This window comes from Tachysurus fulvidraco, chromosome 25 (assembly GCF_022655615.1).
Source record: "Tachysurus fulvidraco isolate hzauxx_2018 chromosome 25, HZAU_PFXX_2.0, whole genome shotgun sequence".
Classification (NCBI taxonomy): domain Eukaryota; kingdom Metazoa; phylum Chordata; class Actinopteri; order Siluriformes; family Bagridae; genus Tachysurus; species Tachysurus fulvidraco.
The window spans coordinates 10,528,604-10,554,392 of record NC_062542.1 but is presented as its reverse complement, the minus strand read 5'-3'; the positions used below and the strand labels follow the sequence as shown (position 1 = coordinate 10,554,392).

At 36.3% G+C, this 25,789-nt stretch overlaps 2 protein-coding genes across 2 annotated transcripts; one reads left to right on the top strand and one right to left on the bottom strand.

The window, feature by feature from the left end:
* Positions 1-1,247: 1,247 nt before the first annotated feature.
* On the top strand, positions 1,248-2,030 carry LOC125140204 (the record flags this gene model as incomplete). The annotated part of the gene is made up of 1 exon (XM_047808374.1): positions 1,248-2,030. A coding segment is annotated over one exon (783 nt), but the record flags the coding sequence as incomplete, so codon positions are not given.
* A 10,337-nt stretch (positions 2,031-12,367) lies between these two features.
* LOC125140210 lies at positions 12,368-20,537 on the bottom strand. The gene is made up of 2 exons (XM_047808418.1): positions 16,126-20,537; positions 12,368-12,480 (listed from the first exon to the last, which is right to left on the bottom strand). Exons 1-2 carry the CDS (start codon positions 16,865-16,867, stop codon positions 12,389-12,391), a joined length of 834 nt encoding a protein of 277 aa, XP_047664374.1. The 5' UTR covers positions 16,868-20,537; the 3' UTR covers positions 12,368-12,388.
* Between the last annotated feature and the right edge of the window lie 5,252 nt (positions 20,538-25,789).

Here is a 25,789-nt window from a genome sequence, read left to right as displayed (position 1 = left end):
CAAACAACCCAGCTACTTCCAAATATAGATCCCATTTCAAAATGTGGATCAATACACAAACATCAATTCATTCTGAGCATTCCAGATGTGATGATGCAAATAGTGTGAGCTTTGAGCTGTCTCAAAACATTTGTTTTGTGAACAGGGGTTGAAATGGAGTCAAAGCATTATTAATAAAACACCAGAAAAGGTAATATGACTGTAAATGACAAGTTAAAAGCAGCCTACGTACAGTATAAACAATCTGACTGAACAGATGTATCAACACACATAAGTCAAAAGCATGGCAATATTTCACATGCTGACATGCCAACATAGCAAGATTGAAAAAATAGAAATAGAATGGTTTATTATGACTAGCTGACAAGAACAATATTGTAAATGATTAGGGCAACATTACTGAGACAAACAAGGAAAAAGCAGAATGGGGTGGGGTATATTGTGTACCTCAGTTCACCTTCACATAATAATCAATATAATGTAATAATATGTATGTAGTACTTAAAAAAGCTCTTGTCACTAGTGGGATTTCCATTTACCTGCTTTAAAAGGCTTTAGGATTTTTTTTGACAAGCTAAATGAGCAGTGAAGCTGGTTTTGGAACACCTGCCAAATGTCTTAATTTTACATGTAAATCTAAATGGTATCCATGGGTGCTCCTCATGAGGAATTAGCCCAAATTCAGGATGGAACTGGGAAGCTTGAAGCTGTGGGCAAGCAATGCCAACAACCCCAGTGCCAACCTACACATGAGCACCAGATACTAAAGTACTTTACTAAAAAACTTTATATGTTATTAAACTTTAAAATACTTTGTAGCTTATTATTTAAATTGTGGTCTGTTTCAGTTCAGCAACGGGCCGATACACAGAGGTCTGTTTATGATATTGTCCAGAGTATATAAATATTACAGTATTAAATATTACAGTATTGCTGTAAAAAACTCACAAAACCCAACAAATAAGCAGTTCAAAAACAGCAAGTTTTCAAGAACAAGACAACAACAGAACATTGTGTAACCCATGTCAGAAAAAGGACAATGGAACTATTCCTGGAGCTGTCATCACCCCTCATTCTTGATAATTATTAACTACACTGTTTGTTATAACCAAATGGAGTATCTGTTCTAAATGTTCCACCAGTAATTTAATACTTACATTGCATGTAAAACACTCTCTTGTTAATACATAGCCTTTATATAGCCACAACTTATCTTCTCTTTCCCACCCTCAGATACCACAGCTTCTGATCGGATCTCAGCATGTCTGGCAGAAATATCATCATGGATGACTGGTCATCACTTAAAGCTCAATCCTAGCAAAACTGAACTGCTGTTCATCCCAGGTGATTCATACCCAGGTCATGATCTTGCTATATCCCTGCACAACGATCTGAACTCCCCTTCAGCCACAGCTCACAACCTTGGGGTAACCATGGAAAATCTACTGTCCTTTTCCTCTCATGTTGCAAATGTGACTCGCTCATGTCGGTTTCTTCTCTACAACATTAGAAGGATTTGGCCATCTTTGTCCACACAGGCTGCTCAGGTACTTGGTCAGTCTCTTGTCATTTCTAGACTGGATTACTGCAACGCACTGCTGGCAGGTCTACCTATAAACGCAATCTGTCCTCTGCAAATGATCCAAAATGCAGCTGCACAGCTTGTTTTCAACCTGCCTAAGTTCTCACATACCACCCTGCTGCTGCGATCCCTCCACTGGCTTCTGGTAGCTGCACGCATCAGATTCAAAACACTGATGCTGGCCAACAAAGCCAAAAACTCATCAGCTTCCTCTTACCTCAAAGCCCTCATCACTCCTCACACTGCACCTCGCACCCTCAGATCTTCCAGCACTGCTCAACTGGTTCCACCATCTCTCAGGGTAAGAGGCAAGTATACTACAAGACTCCTCTCTGTTCAGTCACCAAGGAGGTGGAATGAACTTCATCTAGAGGTCCGGACAGCTGAGTCACTGGCTATTTTTAAGCGGAGGTTGAAGACCTACTTATTCAGGAAATACTTCAACTAACACTTCTTTCCCTATCTTCAGCATTTATTTAAAAACATTTTTTTTTACTTTTTTATTGTAACTTTGAACAATGTTTTAAACTCATGGTATCTTTAGTATGTAACCTAGTGAACCAGCATTAATGTATCCAATGAGAGAGATTTAAGCACTTACTGTATGTACGTCGCTCTGGATAAGGGCGTCTGCCAAATGCTGTAAATGTAAATGTTATAAAGTCTACAAACATTTGCATCAGCATGTCTTGGATTAACTGGCCTGTCTGAAGTCAGATATTGAAAACTGGTCTCCAGCATTTAGAAACAATGTTAAAAAAATAACAAGCTGTGTGAAGACTAGAGATATTTGTGCAGAAGTATAAAAATTACATTTAGGATACACAATTTTCGAAATACTGTGTCTCTGAAACCCTACAATTGACTACAGTTGACTACAAGTGAATTCCCACTACATTTAAAAAAACTCAGAGAAAAAAGTTTCTTTGATCTTTTTGCCTGCCGTCAAAGGTGGAATATGATTTCTTGGTTTAATAATACCCGATTGATTGCACATAACAAGAAGATGATTTGCCTACCTCACTGAATATCCACAATAATAAAGCTCACATGTCACTATTTTGCTTGACCCTTAAAGAATGAAAGAGACAAATGGAGGCACAATAGGGTTCACTGAAAATTTAAATAAGTGTAAAAAAAATAAAGAAAGAGAGAATGTCAGATCAAAAGTCAATAGCAATTCTGTTCTGCACCAAGAAAGCATCTGAGACAAGAAGCTCCATTCTTTGTTTTTTAACTGCCTCCATTTCTGTCTAATAACAGCCTACTGTTCAAATGGCCTCATCTTGACAGCTCATTTTAAATCAATTTCTATTTGCCCCTATATTAGCTTTTTGTAGATAATAAAGTCTTTTACGAAGCCTAGCAAAGCGCTTTCTCTTTCCATCCATGAATTGCAAGAAGGTAAGGCATAAGAAAGTGAGGCACTTAATCAAGATGGGCTCCAGCTTAATGGGAGATGTCAAGCGTTGTGTTTTCTTGAAGACTGACATGAGGCCTTCAATGATCTATGTTGAGAAACACTTCAACTAGCACTTCTTTCCTTATCTGTTGCAATAAAATAAATAAACAAATAAATAAAATAACAACCTTTGACACTTTTTCATTATAACTTTGAACAAATGTTTTAAACTCATGGTATCTTAAGTATGTAACCTAGTGAACCAGCATTAATGTATTCAATGTTAGAGATTTAAGCACTTATGTACTGTACGTCGCTCTGGATAAGGGCGTCTGCCAAATGCTGTAAATGTAAATGTGAAAGTAAAATCAGTCTAATTGTGTGGTGTTGTCTAACTTAAATGTATAAACATATTTATTGTACACATACTGTCCTTTCATGCAGTTTAAGATAATCATGTGGCAGCAACACAATGCAAAAAAATCACACATATACAGGCCAAGAGCTTTGGTTAATGAAACTCTAAATAAGGAAAAAGTGTGATCTCTGTGACTTTGGCATGGTTGTTGGTGGGCTGTTTTGAGTATTTCAGCATCATCTTTTAGGATTTTCAAACACAAGAGTGACTAAGTCTACATAGAATGGTGTGGAAAACAAAAAACATTGAGTGAGCAACAGTTCTGTTAATACAATACAAGTTCTTAATGAAGTGGTTGGTGACAGTACACTCCCTAAATTAATAAAAACATACATACTGTGCTTACCTTTTGGTGGCATTTTGAGCTCAGATAACAGTCATGAATGATTCAGCACCATTCCTGGAAACACTGTGTGCAAGGCAGCAATGTATCCTATAACCAGAACATTGCATGGCACCATGCAGAAAAATTCACACCTAGGGCCAATTTAGAGTAGCCAATCAACCTAATGGCATGTTTTTGAGATATGAGAAGAAACTTGCAAAGAAAAGTTATACTTGTATTTACTTGGGACCCTTGAACCTTGAAGCAGAAGTACTATCCTTTGCACCACCTTGTGGCTTAGCATATATCTGTCTTACATAATTATGAATTTATTGCCTTTCATCAACTTATTTACATCATTATCTAATGATTCTTGTTTTTATTATTCCAGATATAAATTGTGTTCATTTCCTTTTCTTTCATAGTTTTCACATTCATGCCATAAGGTTGACCACAGAGCTTCCAGACCTCGGCTATAAAAAAATTCTTTTTTCATTGACAAGCCTGTTTAAATAAACTAGCAAGCCCTTATGTTTTACTATACTTTCCAAAGTCTTCTAACTCAGTCATCACTTCAAACCTGCTAAAAACTTAATGAAAGAAATACAGAGCATACAGTACAAAGACAACATATAAAGAGAGGCTGATTTAAAGCACAAGTAAACTGCTGTTGTTAGATGTGTTCATGGCAGACATGGTCCCGTACACGTTATTTCACTCAGCTTTATGCATGTTGATTTTCTCCTCAAAGGACAAAAAAGCCCTTGTCCTACCTCTTGAAAAGGAACTAAACTGATGACGTGAAGCGAGGCTGACTAAAAGAGGTGGTGAAGAAAGTTCATGAGGTTGCCATCCATCAGTGCTTTTAATCATCCCCAACGTGTCTCCATGGGAACTTTGTCTACCAAATTTCAAAGAGTGGATTCAACGATTAAGTGGAGAACAAGTGCGAGAACAAATAGAGCACAAAATCAAGTTTATTTATAACCACCATAAAGTATGGAGACATTAGAGGGCATAGTACAGTACAGTATGTCCCCTTTACCATTCTGGCTCTACAGTATAATGTTAGTATAAAACCTCAAATAATACAGGGATGCATTGGTATGTATATAACTATGAGCGGCTCGTTCTTAAAATTCCACCAAAATATTCCACGGTATTGCTTGATTACAAAATATACCAGCTGGTTTATGTTACATAACAGGCAAAAAGAGAGAAATAGAATCTAAAAATATATGATGCATGATATCCATCTAGCATTAAACTATTCTTGTGTGACAGATATAGCAAAAAAAAAAAAATAGATTCAGGTCATAAAATTATACAACAGACATATTTCATCCTATTGCTTAGAGATGGTTTTATCAGCAGAGATCTGATGTCTTAAAGGTTGCTAAGCAGCAAAGTTAAAAATTAATGAATTAATTAAATATTGAGCGAATGTGAAGGACTAGAGATCTGAGAGCACCAACTTTAATCTCATTTGAGTTTTATCAGCTAATGAGTTCCACATTACTTATTATTTTCTAGCACGATAACAGGTGATCATTCTATTTTTCTACTTCATTTGCACCAGAAGAGAATACATCTGCTGTGCACCTTTGATGAGCAAGGTGATATTCAAGGTGCGTGACAACCAGTTCACCGCCACAGCTGGAAAGCTGTCTGATAGCACAATGTGTCAGGGGCAGAAAAAAAATTTTTTTAGTACCACATATTAAGACCTTGATTTATTCCCAAATACAACAGTGCTGCATCACTTAACTGGGTAATGATTCTTCCTCAAGGGCAGTGGATGCAGCAAGAGAGGTAGATCTATGACCTATAGGGTCGGACAAAGTCTGTTTCCCTGTCCCTGACTCTATAGACTTGGCCGTGCTGATCAAGCACACTGGCCAGCTCTGAAACTTAACCTAAAGCTGCTGAGATAGGGGGAATAAGTCAAGTGAGAAATGCTTACGTTAAGGACAAATTTGTACAGGTGCAGTGAATGCCCCAGAACAATCTACAGGGGAAATGATAGCATAATTCCAGCTAACTCATCCCTACTCACAAAACCCCACATAATTAGAACAATTTAGCTCAAAAGAGATAAAAACTATTCCTTATTTCTAATATTTCTCATTTTAGGATTTGCTTATATAGATATAAAATGCTACCAGCAACCCTCCATCCATCTATTTTCTGTACCAATCTTGAAGTCTATCCCAGGGGTTTCAAGAAACGAGCAGGGGGACACCCTGGAAAGTGTGCCAACCCATCTGAGGGCACACACAGAGTCACACTCTACTGAGAGTTCAATTCAATTCAATTTATTGTGTTGGGATTTTAGAGAAATATAAAAATTCACACATAAATGATAAAGGGTGCAATTTAGATTTCTATTTATCAGTAATGAGCAAGCCACAGGCAATGGTGGCACAGAAAAACCCCATGAGATAATATAAGGAAGAAACCTTGAATGGAACCATTCTTAGCATGGATGGCTTTCTGCTGAAGCCATTAATTCTTCAATGCTGGAGACCTAAGGGTAAAACCAATGTGACAACAGCAATCGAAAGCCACCTTCATGGTCTCTAAGTGTTACTTTCCACAGCAGTCTCATGTACCTCCAGGCTGTCCATATGGGGCCATCTTTTGCAGCAGTGACTGGCCTTCAAGGCATCAGACTAATTGATGCATTCTGGATTAACTGGAGTTCCTACTGGAACGGCCAGACAATCAGCATTACAATAATCCAACTTGGAAGTAACAAAAGCATGAACTTGCATTTCTGTATCATGCATTTCTTATTTTAGCAATATTTCTTAAATGAAAGAAGGCTACCCTATTGATATTATTTACATGAGCCTCAAGTGAAAGACTGGGGTCAATAATCAATCCAAGTTCTTTTACTACTGCACATGATGAAACAGAAAGGCCATCCAGAGTTACACTGTAATCAGAAAGCTTACAGAAAGCATGTGGTTCTGGCACAAGCACTTCTGTGAAGTTAATAAACATCTACTATCTAATGTCCTTCAAACATTCTTTAACTTTAATAAGCTTCTCATCTGGCTTTGCTGAAACTGTGTGTGATAATCATAACAGTGGAAGCTAATACGATGATTATGCATAATTTTAGCATATAAAAGGAAATGAACAACAAACTTTTCATTTGTTATGTGCAAAGATGATCAGCCTACAACATATGTCTTTAGAGTTTGGGAGGAAAATGGAGTACAAAATGGAAAACCCTGAAGCACATGCAAACTTTGTGTACAAAGGGTGGAGCCCACAGGCCTGGAGGTGAGAGGCATATGTGCTTACCACTAAGCCACCATGGCCAACCTTAACTTACAGCAACCCTTGCTTGTGTGTTATGCAAGATTACCACTAGTGGTTTAGTGGTAAAGGCTTTGGGCTACTGCTTGAAATTTTGCTTGTTTCTTTGCCACTTTTGGGTTTTTTAGCAAAACTCTTCAATTTCAATTGCTCAATTGTATCCTCTTTAAGTTGTAAGTCACTTTGGATAAAACAAGCTGCCAAATTGTTAAGTGTACTACAATTTCCCAAGAAGATAACTATTAATCTATTGCTAGATCATTGCCCTTTTTCCCGCAACATGGATCTGCTTCTAAACTGTGGCATATGGTTAAATTGGGGACCTAAAATAGAAGCTGTGAAGCATGCTGTCTTAATTTTATTCATACTGCTTGCTCTCTGAGCTGACTGGAGTCTTGCCATTCTGGTCTTTCTATTACAGTAACTTATATATCACAGGACACATTAGTAGGATATACCTGCATATAAACACTGCTATTCAAAATGTATTATAAGCTCCCAAGTGGTGAAATAGAAAAGTGTTCACCGTATCATGTGACACTTATGGTCTTGCACATTTATTCATAAAAATCTACCTCAGCCAAGCAGCCAAGCATTAGAATGGCATTATTCTGTTATAGTTTGAATGCAGATTTTCACGATTTGTATTATAGGGCTATTTGTAATCCCATACATTCCTCCTTGATAATGGAGGCCCAATTCTGAAACAAAAAAAAACTAATTTCTCTTTTGAGTGGAACTGATTTGGGTGAACTGAGTGATGAACTTAGTGAATAATTTGCTCTCAGTGAAGAGGACAAAAAGCATAGTATCACTCTAATTGTTGAATGAGATAAATGGATTTAGAAAGGTCCCCTGATTCCTGACCCATTTCATGTCCATTTGATCAACACAAAGAAGCACTTTCAGGGTTTTTTGTCTGATCCCAGGCAGTAAACAGCAGAGCAACTGGTATGATGGACGACCGTAATTTCTCTTGCTTTTCTCACTGCAGTGGAAGAGATAAGCGAGGTCTTCAGAGGCCTCTGTGCTGATAAAGCTCTGCCAACAGCAACTAGACAACTGCAAAACTGCTACAGCAAATGGACAGATACAGGAGCAAGACTGTAGAGAAAGATGGCAGAAGTAGACTATACTTTCTCCCACATTAGATATCAGGCCATCTTTGCTGTGAAAATACCTCAGAAAATATATAAAAAATAAATAAATAAAAAAGCAGAGAATTTCTCATCAGTCAATTGTAAGGGTTCAGAACCATGAGCCAAATTGATTTATCAACACTATTGTGAGATGATTATCAGATTTCCTCATTTGAAGGCTGAATGAACAGCAGTGGTGCTTGAGTATTTCACTCAGCATCTTTTGTGGCTAAAGAAGCTAGTGAAAAATGGTGAAAGAAAGGTTATCACACAAATTGATCCTCACATGCTGGACATCAGCCAGAAGCTGCAAATTGCTTTTAAATGCTAGTAAAAGAGAGATTCGTAATCATTACAGAGGTATTGATCAGCAGACTGAACACTCTCAACCTTCTACTTTACCGGCCTTTCATATGAAACAGGGAACACAGGTGAAAGCTGGTAAAAACCTTTGCCTAAGAATAAGGAACACACAAAGTGGTGCACGAATATATATTGTGAGATCTGAAATATTATTTCCAGGCCTAACATCCTAGACAGGGTTTTGAGCATAAATAGGTATTACAGTGAATAATTATTAATAACTTTTTTCCATTATTTCTCATGAGTTCATATTGATGACATAAATAAAGTGTTTTAAAACACACAGCTGCAACTGAAAAGAGGAGCCTGATTTGATTATGCATTTGTAAGCATAACCTCTTCACTGAACTACGGTGACCTGTTGGATAGAGTACACTTGAAGTCTAAATAAATATGAGTACAGATCCTATAATTCCAACCTATCATGTTCAGGTGTTTGAGGCACATGAGGACTCAATCTTCAGGTCAGAAGGGACAAGGATGAGGTTGATGCAGATGTAGCTGAAATTCATTTCAGTACTATTTTAACAATGCCAATATGCCAGGAAAGATAAGGGTCAAAAATACAAACTTGGACAGCCAATGCACAAGCATGATAACCAGGGTTTAGAGACAGCAGTTAAGGTCAAAAGGCTAGCAAAAGTCCAAATATGTGCCAGTAATGAATAGTTACAGGCAAGCATGGGTTAGAAAGCAGGTGACTGTGAGTGGAAAGTTGAGATCAGTGTAAAAAGTTTACTGATTTTGGAAATTATACTGACAATTACTTTTGTTTAGGGCTGCATCATTGAAGGAAGGAAGGAAGGAAGGAAGGAAGGAAGGAAGGAAGGAAGGAAGGAAGGAAGGAAGGAAGGAAGGAAGGAAGGAAGGAAGGAAGGAAGGAAGGAAGGAAGGACTTTAATTAATGTTCTAAATGAATTAATCTAATTTGGTCCAACATCCTAGGTTTTTTATTCATTCTTTTATTCTATGCTGACTGAACTGTAGTTATTAAGGAATTTTACATTTTACAATTTTTATTGCTATTTCACCTGCTGTAAGCATGGAATACTAAATCTATTCTATGATGTGCAATTATTTCACATCATTTAAGAAGAACGAGGAAAGCTCTGATACAGAAGTTGAAATTTAATTGGACTAGTGACTGTTACATTCCGGTATTGCAATCATATAAGGCCAATTGGTGATTTCATTAATTGGCCCTCTGTGTGTCAATGTCATTTCTTAATTGCTTACTTGACCCGTTGCATACATCCCGGATGTTTTGGTCGCCCTGTGTAGAGTAGCACGTAAGAGTGTGTGTGGCAGAGTGAGAGAGTTAAAGCCATGCTTCACAGTCTTTGCATCCAGCACTAACCTTGCACAGTGGCTCTGAGCAATAACAAGTGGTGTTTTAATCTTCAAGGGTAATTTCAGTCCCAATATAGCCCACTGGTGTGATGCTGTCCTGGGGGAAAATTTGCCCTGGTTTAGTTGAACATAGATTTTTTTCACCTGACAAGTAACCTAGGATGTTACATATAGGTTACAAAACAAAAAATATTATGGGGCTGTCTTGTACAAGCTAAATTACCTTGCACTGATTGTTCATAGCTACAGTGGATATAATGTACTTTAGTTGATACACACTGTGTGCCCGAAAACTATGATGGATCAGACTACAGAAGCCAAATAATACATTTTACTTACAATGACTTTTCAAATCTATCCTGATTCACTCCTGTGAACACAGCTCTCTAATCAGAGTTTCCAGAAAAAAAATGCTGCTGTTCATTTCGGTATTGAACAGGTGACTGAAACCTCAATTTAGTCCAGACGAATAAGTGAAAGTTCCAAAGTACGCAAGGTCATGTTATTAACTAGGGTAATTATGGTTGTAGTTAACATAATTTTTAAAATATATAGCAATTTTGCTACAAATGTCGAGGCACTACACTTGAACTATTGCTATTTGTTTTTTAATAACCAGACATGCACCTTACATTTCAGCTTCATTTGGTCTATAATCTTGTAGCCTGTTCCAGTGACAGTACCATAACAAATCATCAGCAGTCACATTATGGATTCAGTCATGGACGTAATGAACATGAAAAAACTTTTAGAGATTTTCTGTTGTTCTGTTCTGAGATGTTTCCTATGCAAAGGAAATAGAGCATGTACTAGTCAAGCATTACAAGCTTAAAAATGAATAATCACTAATGCAGCTTCCACTCTAATTGTGTGTGTGTGTGTGTGTGTGTGTGTGTGTGTGTGTGTGTGTGTGTGTGTGTGTGTGTGTGTGTGTGTGTGTGTGTGTGCGTGTGTGTGTGTGTATCCATGTGTGTATTCATGTGTGCTAGCTATGTAGCAATGATCATTACTGTTTTAATCATTATTATTTTTTATCATTAAAATCTAGTATTCCCTAAGCTCTGAACAGAACAGTGTATCTTTTTTTTTTTTTTTTTTTTTTGGCATTTTATGATTGTTAAGCCTATTACACTGTGCACTTTAGTCTGTTTATAACACAGATGACCCTTTTCTGGTTTGTGTGTACAAGCAAATGAAAATAGTGAATTAATTATCAGTGCATTTCTTAAAAAGTACAAACATGAAACACTTTTGTGCTGGTAGATTATTGTGCTTTGAAAAGCTCAAGAGAAGCAATTCACTTCTCAGAAGTAATGCTATTGATTTCTTCTGTGTAGGCAAAGCAGCTTAAGTGTGTCTTAGGTGCCTATGCTATTAGAGAGCAATCAGGTATTAAATTCCCCTCAAGTCCTCCAATTAGGTGTAATCTTCAACATCCCCTTGAGAAAGAAAGAGCAATTCACTGTCACCTGCTATTCACGTTCTGCAGAATAGAGCAAAGAAGAAATTAATACTCAAACACTGGGTCGCATTTTAGAATAATGTTTAACATTTCAAATGGAACTATGCAAGAACGATGCAGGATGCAAAAAGGCGTAAATGAGCAGATCTTCATTCACATTTATTCCTATTAACCCCTAATAACTACTAGTTAAATATTCAGTAATATTAGCAGGAGTTCACAATTAAAGATTTAGTTGAAAATGATTAATTGTTAAATTATTAATAAATAATTCATATTTAGTTGAAAATAATTAATTGACACTTCTTACCTTCTCTGTTTTACATAATATGAGTAAACATCATGCTAAATGGCTGGTTGAGTTAATTATTATTAATATTAATAGAATTATATTAAGTAATAAGAATAATTTTATTAATATCAATAGAATTATTTTAAGTGATAAAAATAGAACTTTTACATCTGCTGTTCCAAGTTGTAGACTGACATTAGGTTGTCTATACGAAATGTATTTTTTAAATGATGAATGATGTATTTTTTGATTAATGTATTTTTTCCAAATGAAAATTAATTTTAGCAATAAATTAAAAGAGATTGAAGTACCATGTTGTTCTTCAGTAGGTAATGGAGATGTGGAACAGTCTTAAACATGTCAATTTATTACTAATGTTTCTCATTTCAAAGAATATTTTTATAATAAAAACATGTTATTGGATCGTTTTGGTTACAAATTACATTACAACCTTTTTGTAGGTAACTTCTTGTTGTTTTCTCTTTTTAAGCCTTGACTGGCTTAATAAACACAACAGACCAATAGTTCCTCTACAAAACCTATAACATCTTATATAATGATTTACAATTTAGACATCAAGGCATTAGCATTGGTTAAGGTAGTATATTACACATATATATATATATATATATATATATATATATATATATATATATATATATATATATATATATATATATATATATATATATATATATAGTAGCAGAGTGGATTAGTGGTTGCCATGTTTAATTCGCATCTCCTGGCTGGGGGATTGATTCCTGGCTCTGTCCCGTGCAGTGGAGTTTGCATGTTCTCCACATGCTTTGTGGGTTTCTCCCTGTGAAAAGACATGTATTTTAGGTTGATGGGCATCTATAAGTTGCCCATAGTTTGTAAGTGTGTGTCTCCTGTAATGAGTTAGCACAACATTCAGGGTGTCAGCTGCCTTCTGCCCTGAGTCCCCGAGAATACACTCCAGGCTTAAGTGCTACAGAACATGGATGGATAGGATGGATGGATCCCCAGGAGGAAGATAGGGCTTAGCTATAGAGAATTAATGTTGGTGTGTTCAGTAGTTATTATAAAAGTATAGTAGTTCTCCAGAATTGTGAGAACCATTTAGTACTGCGTTAAGCTTAATTAATAACTAACATAGTTAATAGTGAACACCCATTAAAATACTTACTGAGTAATTAACTAGTATTCTTAGTATTATACGAATAATTGTAAATGAAGAACTATTCATTTGCTTATGCTTTGTTTCTGCATAGCTCCTGCATTATTGCCTGCATTGTTAATTAGTTGCTGGATTGTTGAACAGTATTGTAAAGTGTTACCAAACATTGCATGCAGCATGCATATATTTATCATGTACTGTATCGCACCTGGTAAAGATGAATAGATGAAGGACCTTTTTTCTGGAAACTTAAACTAGTGTCTAAATCTCAATGTTACTGAGATGTTATTGGGATGCTGTTTATGGTACTGTATGTCCATTGCTGTTATCTATTGCTGTTGAAGTATCTTACCACAGGATATGAGCAATCCATTTTTTGATAATATGAATATTCTCGAAACAACATTCACGTATAAGCACGTATCGGTATAAGTATCAAAGGAATACTGTCTGTTTTAGCAGAGTATTAGACCATTAATGGGTCAGTCTGCATCTATTCTGTTAATCCACTGCTATAAAATTCACTGAATTATGTGCTTTTTCAGCTAGATTTATATATATATATATATATATATATATATATATATATATATATATATATATATATATATATATATATATATATATATATACATCAGCACTAATACTGAGACAACTGACAGGTGATGTGAATAACATCTTGTTACAAGGCCACCTGTCAAGGGGTGAGATATATTTAAAATAGGAGGTTTATTATTATATGTTAGCTTGCCCTCCAAATTTTCCAGATCACAGTCTGATCGAGTATCTGTGGGATGTGCTGGACAAACAATTACTGTATGATCCATGGAGATCTTCACAACTTACAGGACTACAGAGGTCCGAACTGTCAGAACTGTTTTGGTTTCACAATGGGGCCTACATATTAAGCAGGTTGTTTTAATGTGTGTGTGTGTGTGTGTGTGTGTGTGTGTGTGTGTGTGTGTGTGTGTGTGTGTGTGTGTGTGTGTGTGTGTGTGTGTGTGTGTGTGTGTGTGTGTGTGTGTAAAACAGTGTATATGATTCGATCTAATTAATTACATTTTATTTGTAAAGTGTGTTCAACAATGAATTTTATCAAAACAAGTCATTTTATCAAAAAATGAAGTCATTATCTTTAGTCATCTTTATTTTTTATCACAGGAGTGATACCAATACTGACATTATGAACACAGTGGAGTGCCTGCTAATTATGGAATTATTCCTCATCCCCATGTAAATTGAACCCCCTCAGAATTTGTTTTTGCTTGTTTGTTTGCTTGCTTTTATTCTTAAGATTTGCAGTAAATTTGAAGGCAAGAAGATTCAAAACTTCAGCAAAGGAGCCGTGGCATTTTTAGATGGGTAAAAAAATGTGGAAAAACATTCTTCTGAGTTAGTTTTCATGCTGTTATAGATTTGAGTCTAAAACGGCAAGCACTCATGATGGATTGTAAAAAGTTCCGTAGCCTAATGGAAATACTGAGACTCCCCGGAATGTAAGTCTGACACCAATAATACTGATAGATAGGGACCGCCTGTTCGCTTTACTCACGTCCGATGGTTGCACACAGCAAGGCTTCACTTCCCACATCATTATTTATTATGAACATTACCAGTGTGAAGGGCTGATGAAGACAGATCTGCACACATTTGAGAGATAGACACCAGAAATGAGTGATATGAATGTGCCTCCTCAGCTACTTGCTGTTTCACTGATGTTCTCTATTACGACTGCTGCCGTTCAGCATACAACCCAGTGTGTCATACTGCAAAATGCAAAATGACAATGTAATTTTTCAATTTCCTCTTTAGACTTCAGAAAAGTAATGACCATTATCAACAACTATTTCAGAGCTTAAAGAACAAGTTTGACTTGAGGAGAGATTTGAATAATGGCTTTGTTTGAATCAGAATTATTTTTTTCATCTTCTCAGAATTAAAAATGACAAGAACGATTTCTAATACTAATAAATATTTCTTTACTGCTTTACTTCACAGTTTTTATGTCCCCAAACCTGTTAACATTTTATTTTCCAATGCTGAAAAGTTCTAGAAGTCATTTGCAAATGCCATAGCCGCCACCTTCCATCATGCGCACACCAGCTGATGGTCAGTCTCACTGGTGGATGGAATTATTTTCTTTGAAAATATATTAGCTTGAACTAATGATGGATATCCTTTTCATTGGCATAACTGTACAACTGTCATATAATGTTGCTGCTAGCTAAAATTGACATCTAATGCTAAATCTTGTGAATAAGAGTGGGAGAAAGGGAATCCTTATGCTCACTGAAGAAATATTATTCAGAGACAGACTTCCTGTAGAGCATGTAAACATTAAGTTGTCTTCTCACTGGCAATTTGAGTACTTGCTTCTTTTATGTAGTTTGTATTAATAACCCATTATGACTGAACTGCTCAGTGCTGTCTTTTTGTATTAACAGAAAGTAGCAGGAAAAAACAGAGAGCCTATTAGACATGGTCTATTCAATGTGTCTACATAGAACTGATAAAAATAACATAACTTAAGCTAATAAGTGTAAATGCACTTAGGATGCATTTGCAAAATAATTAATTCCCATCAACTAAACCACTTCAGGATATGGGCCAAGATGCAGTTAAACTACAAGTCATACCAGTGTAAATACATCTGTCTCACCAAGCCACATTTGGCAACCAAAACCCACTGAGCCTTTAAAAAGATAGAAAGAACAATGCCACCATGTTGTTCTACATCAGTGTTAAGACATGAAACAGGAAGATCAAAAGACTGCTGTCGACTGAGCCTCAGAGCCACAGTAACACTGAAATCATTAACTGTAAGTGCAAAGAAGAACCAGACATGACCTTCAGCCTTCCAGGAAATCCAAACTGGAGCCGTGGGATTTGCTTGAACTGGAGAGTTGTTGTTAAACATTCCCCATGATCAATCATTGCGGACAAAACAGGCTTTGCTGTACACCATATGAATTTGAATCAAGCACACAATCACAAGCAAAATGTGAACTCTAAACCTTTCATCCCAGGCAATTCATTATGCATACCTCACTAATATGTTAATATTTAACACTATCCAAATAATTGTAGTTTTTTCCATTTTGCTTCAATGAAGCAACAATCCTCATGTTCATTTTTGATGGTTGTTTCCACCCTTGTCATGTCATTTCTCTGTTACCTACTTGTGTTCACCTGTTTTGCATTAGTTCATGATTTGTTTGTTAATTTGTAGTCTGTTTTTTTTTTTTTTTTTGCAAAGTATCTCCAGTTTCAGTGAGTCAGGGGTGTCGTCACGGATAAAATACAGACCTATATGCAGGGATAACGTGCCAAGCAGAATGTCCGAGCAATTTCCACAGCCAAGCAGCAGTGCCGAGCGATTTCCACAGAAGGGCCGAGTGACGTCCACAGCCGAGCAGAAGGGCAGGGCAACGTCCACAGCCAAGCAGAAGGGCTGAGCGACGTCCACAGAAGGGCCAAGCAATGTCCACAGCTGAGCAGAAGAGCCGAGCAACGTCCACAGAAGATCCAAGCGATGTCCACAGATGAGCAGAAGGGCTGAGCGATGTCCACAGCTGAGAAAAAGGGCCGAGCGACGTCCACAGCCGAGCAGAAGGGCCAAGCGGCGTCCACAGCTTAGCAGAAGGGCCAAGCGGCGTCCACAGCCGAGCAGAAGGGCAGAGCGACATCCACAGTCGAGCAGAAGGGCCGAGCAATGTCCACAGCCGAGCAAAAGTTCACATGACAACAGTCGCCAAGACGTGGCCAGACCCACATCCAGAAGTCGAGGTAAGGTGGGAAAAATCCTCCACCATCTCCAACACAGAAGCAAAAAAAAAAAGGTTGATGTGAACATCAAGCTCTTGCAAGATTTTTGCATTGCGCTGCTACCACATGATTGGTTGCCGAGATAAATGCATGTGCAGTTGTACAAGTGTTCCTCAAAGTGGACAGGACTGTACAGTGATTTCACAACCATGACGCATACTGTAGCTACTGCTAGAATTTTCTTTATCCTTTCATTTTCATGTTCAGCTGTCACTTCATACATATAATAAGAACGAGAACATGATCTTATGAAATGACACAAATCTTTTGTAGTATTTTCGAACGTTAGGAAGATCTAGCTTTCTACAAGATCTATTTTCTTCCGCAGCATTTTACTTAATAATAATTCTGTCTGACAACAATGCACAATTTTCATCTGTTTCAGTGACAAAGCCCTATATCAGTCACTCTAGAAAGAAAGAAGATAGTGTGGCTCATTTTTATCTCTGAATTTTTGTTTAAATTTCAAAGCTCAAAAACCATACGAAGAGACTAGAATGTCCTAATGGCTGATCATGTGATCTTGTTTAGCATAAACTCTCTTGTTGGTTATTTTAACAATTTATAAATGACAATCACAGCCCCTTTAATGGATAGATGCACAGCAGTACGAACAACAATACAGCTAAAACACAGAAGAAAAAAAATTCTTAACCATGCCGATAATAGAATAAATAATCCTATGTTTGTATTCTGTGTCTGAGTTGTTTGTACTTTGGTGCTTGAAGCTAATAATTTTCCTGCCAAAATGTTCAATGGACACATCAGGAATTTGTTTTAATTTATATGTATGTGGGAGAAAAACGACTCTATCTGAAGACAGGCATAATGTCTCCCTGCAAGCATGAAGTCAAAACAGGATCTCACATACACAGACAGGTGGTGAGGCAGATTTGCATTAATTGCAGTGAAAGTAAGAGAGCACAAAGGAACCGGCTTTTTCCGTAAGATAAACACTGGCAGTTCATCCTTTTCATCTGACATTTAAAAGCACAAATTCCAAAGGTGACACATGAAGGTTCCCATTCAAACCCAAATATTATGGCTTCAGGGATCTTGTTATTTTTCCAATTTTTTTAGCAGAGATATTAAAAACAAAAGGGCTTCATTGGCCACCTGTGACGACTCGGCCAGAGGGGATTATCATTTACACAATATAGTGCAGGAGTGGACATATGTTAAATTTATTAGCTCACCCACTGGGAGGTGTAAGTTTTATTGTGCTGTAAATGTATGCTGTACATGTAGTTTTTTGCTTGAAAATGTACTTATCTCATCTAAAAATTGGTTGCTAACTCTATGTAATATTTAGCAAGCTAAACATGACAGGCTAGTTGTCATGTTTGTGCCTGCAGATCAGCAAGCTCATGAGCAAGCTCAAGCAGTTTTATGACTGCAACTTTGGACTTCGCTTCTTTTTGGTTATACAGTATATTCCTAATTCTGAGATTTTCACCCATAGGTGTTAATTCATTCTACTGACTTAACCACTGTATGTGAGGTATTTATGTGTAGGGTTTTTTTTTTTTTGTCTGACTGCTGAACCTGTTGGTCTAAGTCAATGAACAACAAAAGCAAAAAATTTGCCTGCCCCAATTACCTGAGCTACTGATTTGTTCACCTCTGTTGCAATCCAATATTACAGTATTGTAATACATGCTTCGATATCATCATGGAGAATGCAACAATTGCACACCTTCATGGTGTGACCCTTATCCAGAGTGACTTACATTTAAGTCATTTATACAACTAAGCAGTTAAGGGCCTTTTTTAGTGGCCCAGCAGTGGTAAATAGGTGGTCCTGGGATTTGAACTCACAACCTTTCCAATTTTTATAACACCATCAATCGATTTTAAATTAATTTAATATACTTTTTTAAAAATTGCTCTTTGCTCTTTGACAAATAGAGGTCATAACTATTGTGATGGAGAAATGAGTGTTATGTCAGTTTAGGCAATTAAGGCAATCATGTTTGAGTTTGTGATTGTGATCTATGCTGGAGGCGTTAGCTTTTAGGCCAGACTACAAAGCCAGTATCTATTCTCTTGCTAAATATTAGTGTACCTAGTTGGGTTTGTTTAGGTTCATTTATGTTTTCTTGACTCTCTACTAAGTGAAGTATGATCGTCTCTTGAATTAGCTCTTTTGTCATTATTAATGTCATCCGGCTCCATCAGAATATATGGTCAACAGCTGCTGTTTTGATTGGTTATGCCCATAAACCACAAGCTAATCTCAGCTTGATTGTTCATAACCAGTTTTGAATTCCATTAACAAACACACATTTGAAGGATAATTAATGGATGTTTCTCCCCAAATAGCACACACATCTTGCCAACTTAGGTACAATGTGCACAAATTACTCTCATTGACCTCACATGCTGTTTGTTTTCTTAATTGCAGTAATGTCTCTATAATGCTGTCTTTTTTTTAGTTGGAATATTTCCTAGATAAAAATAAATGCTGAACAAAGTGTTATTTTGATTAATAACAGTGTGCGAGAAGAATATGAGCCTCATCTGCTTTTCACATGGTGATGTGTGCAGATTAAATAAATGATCACCAAGTACAGCTTGCTGAGCATTGACAGGTTCAAATCTTCTCACCTAGCAAAGGTGGTCATTGCAATGCTGTCGAGATTCAAACCTTTTGGGACACTCCTGATAGATAGATAGATAGATAGATAGATAGATAGATAGATAGATAGATAGATAGATAGATAGATAGATAGATAGATAGATAGATAGATAGATAGATAGATAGATAGATAGATAGATAGATAGATAGATAGATAGATAGATAGATAGATAGAAAGAAAAATAAATTACATTCTCAACATAAATGCAGAAAATTGAACCTTGTATAATTATAAAAGATAATGGCATTGCTTGGGAAGATTTAATACAGCAAATATTAATTATGAGGGAGATGGATGAGCTTTCTAGTTCTCAGGGACAACATTATTAAACAGCAATTGAGTAATACCATAGACCTTAAACATCTCTTTCAGTACAACTGGTTCAATTATAGAGATAGATCGATCATTTTAATAATCCCAGATGGAAGTTCACAAATGCAGATGGAAAGTTTATCTAACCTCTACTAATCGTCTCTGGACAGGTGTGTCAATCACAGATTAATTATCATGAAGGTCACTTAAAAAGAGTATCAGTGTGAAAGGAAAGCAGCAGGAACAACAGTTACACAATAAGCACAACAAAAACAATAAACTGCACCACAAACATCGCCTGCCCTTCCCGATAAGTCTTTAAAACAAGATGGCAAAGTGGAGTGTCTCTAAAAGCATTAGATGTGATCTGAAGAACATTGTGTATATAGTGAAGTACAGAGGCACTGGCTTCATAACATGGGGCTGATTCTGACACTGAAGGAAACACCAAAAGGCATTTAAATTTATTTATTTTGAAATTGCAAGTCCATTAGAGAGATCCTTGTATGCTTGGGAAACTGAAGACAATTTGCCAAGAGGAACGAGCATAATTGCACCAAAATGCTGCAAAAAGCTAATTAATTCTTACTGTAGTCTCCAAGCTCTAACTGCCAACAACAGCTTTGCAACAAAGTACTGTACTAAATGTAGGTAATTTGTGGTGCCTTGTATAGTTTTATAACAATTTTGTTCATGCTTATAAATACAAACATTTGTGTTAATGATTACATGTTCAGAGTCAGAAGACATGGTGTGTGTACAGTATGACAAAAGAAAACTGTCCTTATACTAATTTCCTGTATGATTTTGTTTTCTCTGTCTTTCTGTTTGACAGTCTGTGAGACTGCTGCTATTGATGGAATATAGAGTGATTATTTATTTATTTATTTATTTATTTATTTATTTATTTATTTATTTATTTATTTATAATAAGGACAGCCATGAAAAGCATTCCATTGTGTATTGTAGTGTGGATGATTGTATATGTGACAAATAAAATATTCATTTGTATTTAATTTTGAACTCACTTGGTTTGTATTGTGAAATAAAGATGTTTATATCACAGCACTGTTGAACAATAAGAAGGTGATAATTATAACATTAGGGCTTTGTTACAACACCAAGGTGAACCTAGCAGTGGGTGATTTACCAGTGTGAGTAGAAAAAAAAGTCAACTGGGTTTATAAACACCAACATAGAAAATAAAAACGTACAACAGTCATGGACCTTTAACATTACAGAACTTTCTTTTCTTTTCTATTTGGGCAATACCACTTAGTGACATCAACATGCATAATCCCATATAGGACATACATTTTTTCAATAAATAAGGTATAAACATAGGGAGACCCTGGACTGGGGCACTGCTAAATGAAGAACCTAATATAACAAAACAAAACCTACAAAAAATATCAGTACCTAAATGTATTCAAACAGTCTCTAGTGTCACTACATTCTCATCTGACACAGGAAATTCTTAAAGAAAATTCCTGAGGGTTTTGCTGTATCTCAGTAACATGACAAGTATTTGTCGTGCAGTTTTTGGCTCATCAACTTCAAGAGAATGTAATAATATCTGTTATAATGAAGAAGCAGTCCTTATTTTTGTCATATGTACATTACACTAGAGTTAAATTCTTTCTTTGCATCTTACGCTATGGTTATGGGCCCTGCTCAAGGGTCCAACAGAGGCAGCTTGGCAGTACTGGGGCAGTACTTCCAATCAACAACCCAGAGCCTTAATCACTGAACTTCTACTGCCCATTGTAAGTGATGAATTGCTTCATGGAACATTAAATGTTACCATAAACATCTAAAAGTGGGATTTGCCCATAATCATTGACCAGTTGCTGACGTAAAAGCATGCCCAAATACAGCATAATGTTCTGTGTTAAGTATTGAGCAGTCCAGCACCCGCTAAAGCTGTTCATCACTTCAGCATGCTGGATTTGTGTTAAGGTGCAAATAGTGTATAAAGTACTTCAACTTCACTACACATACATACAGCTGCTAATGCTATGGCATTGTTCACACCCGTGCTTATGTATTTATGTACATCTGGAGGATCAATAGCAACATCCAAAAGAGCCAAAACATCCATCTGCTTTCCAAGTCAAACTGTAACATTTATAGATCTAATGCATAGCGATGTTAAACACACCGACGAGATGTTTATCTTTACATTTTCTTACATAAGCATGATCTGTGTGTCAAATTGAAAAAAGTCTGGAAAGCCAATTCACTACTGTTAGAAGACTAATGCATAAAAAGTGTCAGTGTTAGTATTCAATAATGGTCAAGAAGTTTCAGTATGCGATTTGTAAATATGATTAGTCACATGGCTACTGGTGTTACCGGAGTCATAAACATTACTCAGAACAAGTAAAGGTGACGCATCAAACAAACTTATGATACATACAGCAGCCTTCTTCCATACACACACTTATATAGTGAGCAAGTATAAATCAGCATTTATAATTTTTCGTAAATCATGTTCAGTTACCTTGACTTACTTCTACTAGGAAAACTCCAGTGATTAAAACTTTACTGATATGATTAGTGTGCTGTTGTTCAGTGTTTGCAGTAGGATCTGGCAGGACACCAGCAGGTCTGATGGTGCAGCAGGAGGAGGGTACACACAGGATTGAAAAAGAGTGGAGCCGAGTTCATTACAGCAGCCCCATGGAGCGTGCAGAGCTTTTAAAAGCTCATCATACCCACTAATGCTCATTAGCCAAGATGAGCGTGCCTTTAAAAAGCATTAGTAATTCTGGCAGTTCACAAGAGCAGCTTGTCCCATGACGCGCTCTGTAGTCTGCCACCTCCTGCTCTGAGCCTCAGTTATGGGCCTGTTCTGTGAGATTAATGACAGAGGTGCTGCAGGGTTTGGGGAACTCTCAGTCGTGAAAACTTTGCTGTTGACAGACAAAGTGACCTTCACAGGAAATAATCAATGCAGTGGAAGGCAGTAGGAATAGCATCTTTTATGTGCCTTAGGTGAAGTTAAATGGAAAAAAGAAAATGTACTTCAATTGAAATGAGGATGTACCCTGCAACAACGATCCAAATTTTTTGTGTTTCTGTAATTCTGTTGATCTCCAGACTTAATATGACAAAGGTGATTTTAACATCTATGTCAATAATAATTGTCAGAGTGGAAAGAAAAAAGTGGTTATTACAGTATAGATGCATATTCTTTGCAATTAAAAACACTTTACTGTTACAGTCATGTGTGGTTCAGTCCATACAAAAATTATTAGTCAATGTTTTTATTTTAAAATAGCACATTTTATATAAAGCTGTAAAGAAAACAGCATAAAATGAACCGTAAATAAGACTATTAAACTCTTTATTCATACATGATAGTGACTATGTTCGAAATGAATGATACTTAAAGGAAAAGAAGTTTGTAAATTACCAATTTACCATCAGCATTACATTCTGTGTGAATACCAAACGCCATTACAGTTGAGATACAAATCCAACAGAGAGTGCAAATATGGAAACTGGGCATGTTCATGCATGCCCACACACACAGCCATAACACACACTTTCTCTGCAGTTCCCAGACTGTGAAGAAGTTTCTGGATGGGTTGTCTATGATAACCTGCAGCAGATAGCACAGGCAGATAGCTAAGCTGTCTCGATGAACCGTGAATGAAGCCCCACTAATGATAAACTGCTCCATCCATTCCTTCTCCCTGTCCTCAAGATGCTCTAATGGGATAAAACCTACAAACTAATGTATAAATGTTTTAACAGATGTCTTCCTACAATAAGCCATATCACTGCGTGTGTGATTTAAAGTTCTATCATTCTTAAGCATCTTATTCATGTTTACTATTACTCTTGGGTTACATCGATTATCTGCATAAACAAATCCTTGTGAATGATCTGTTATTATATAAAGAATATCATATTTAAGTATTGCATTCATGCTGTATAACCCTGTTATTTGCTTTCAACAATGATTACTGTCAGAGACATCAACACATTCTGAGTAGACGATAATATAAGACATAACACACATTAATTTATGACATTTAACTTATGATTCGATTGTCTTAACTTAAAGACCAAATAATTATACACACATTAACACAAATTAAATAAAACTTAATTAACTCTGGTATCCAGTAGAAAATATTACTTATTTCTCTTCAGTTATGAATTTTAACTGGTTCATATCCATCATTCATTTAACTCAATCATAGTTTTAACATTGGTAAATTCAGATGTTCAGAGTTTGGCTTATTTGGTTTATTATTAGTTATTTGGTCAATGTGAAGAGTTACTGTTCACTTATATTTTGTCTTTCTTTTTAAAGGAACAAATCCAGCTTTGTTCACACTCCATGCCTTATAAACAGTTATGGCATGTACAATATCTAATGCACAGATCCTTGGAAACAAAACTATAAATTATTCATTAACAAATCTTGTAGGGTCGTCAACTTAATGCACAACTGTAATTAGTCTCGGAAATTTATTTGACGCAAAATGAGTGAGTAACATATTACAGATTGGCCATCGATGACCTTTTACTGAGACACTGGGCCAAATTGCACAAAGAAACAGACTGTAAAAAGAGTCCCAAACAATTAATAATTGGGGTCTAAATATTCAGGTTGTTCTGGTGCACAAAATAATATAAATCCACCAATAGAGAAATACACTGAGAGACAGAGATAAATAAAACCAGCAAGTCTTTGTGTGTTCTTTTTTTTTTTTTTTTTTTGCATTTTCATTTTAAAAAAATTCCAAAGAAAGCTTTTCAGAATGCAAACAGGAAGTGTTTGCAAAAATTCTATATATAAATATAGTAATATACAGTATTAATGTCATAATGTACAGTACCAGAGCTAATTTACCTGTTTAAATATGACTTCAGCTATGATCGTTGGCCTGGTAAAACATACACCAGACTTTTGACAAACAGCTAAAAATGAAAAAAAAAATTCATTTTATTTCACCTTCAATTTATAAATGGTATAAATACCAAGCTATCAACTAACAAAAATGCATCATACATGTGTCAACATGCATCAACACATTTCTGAAAATATGATAAACTATATTGATCTCTTATAATCAGGTTATGATGCAAAAAGAAAGCGTTGTGATGTTCAATAAAAATATAGCTCAAAAGAGGTTTCAGAGAAGGTGAATCTGTCAAAAAGCATAGAACTGAAAAATCTTTACAAAAGGATTTATAAAGGCCTCCACAAATGGTTAGTGCTTTACAGATGGAAGAATTCTTTGCCATAGCTATTCCCCCTAGATGTGTGCTTCCTACAAAGATCAGTGAAATGGCAAAAGCCTCACACATAATAAAGTGCTCTAGTGGCACCTAAGGATCTGATGAAAACCTGCATTGTATAATATCTACATTCAGGAGTCTGTCATAAGAAAATATTGAAACAGAAGAGGCATTCACGGGAGGCATTCACAGGATGATCCAGCCCACAGATGGAACAATAGAACATGGCTCCAACTGCGAACATGGTGGATGTGAAGGATAATGTTACAGGACTGCAGTGCTGCCTCAGGGCCTGGTTGAGCAGCACATATATAATGTGCCAATTAATTTCAAGTCATAGTAATAGCCATCAAAAGTGCACAGTAACAAGGCTGTATAAAAAGTACAATCGCCACAATGTTGGATTGTAGCTTATCTTTACAAAATGATACCTGATTTAAAAGCAAGCCAACCAAGAACATCTAGTTAAAGATTCTACATATTTACTAAGAGCTGAATTTGAGATTAAATCACTTACTATTCTTTGGTTTCTAGCCAGCATCTGAATGAGGGTGAGCTCAGACCCAGGTGCTGTAGGTGGCACAGGATTTTGGACAGTACTTGGATCACTTGGTGATCAAAGTGACATGTTGGTTTCTTTGAAGATAAGTGTCTGATTTCTTGGGTCATTTTCAATTGGTTTGATTCATGTCCTGCTGCTGACCACCACAGTCTCTGAGCCACTTTGTGTCAGCCGCTGCCTGCAGAGGTATGTACTGTATGGTAGGCAGCTGGTGTTCATCCTGCACATGTGGTTGAACCATTTCAATTTTGATCTCTGGATTTTATTCTCACTTGTGGGTTTCATTTCAGAGGGAGTGCACAGAGAGCAATTTCCAGAATCTGAATTTATGTAAATGTAAAATAATGTAAATTATTACAAATGTATTTTTAAG

Excerpts from the sequence above, each read along its gene's own strand:
- LOC125140210 (XM_047808418.1), bottom strand. The coding sequence starts at position 16,867 with ATGTATGAAGTGACAGCTGAACATGAAAATGAAAGGATAAAGAAAATT. Across the intron at positions 12,481-16,125 it reads CACGTTATCCCTGCATATAG|GGAGAAACCCACAAAGCATG; the intron begins GTCTGTATTTTA and ends GTCTTTTCACAG.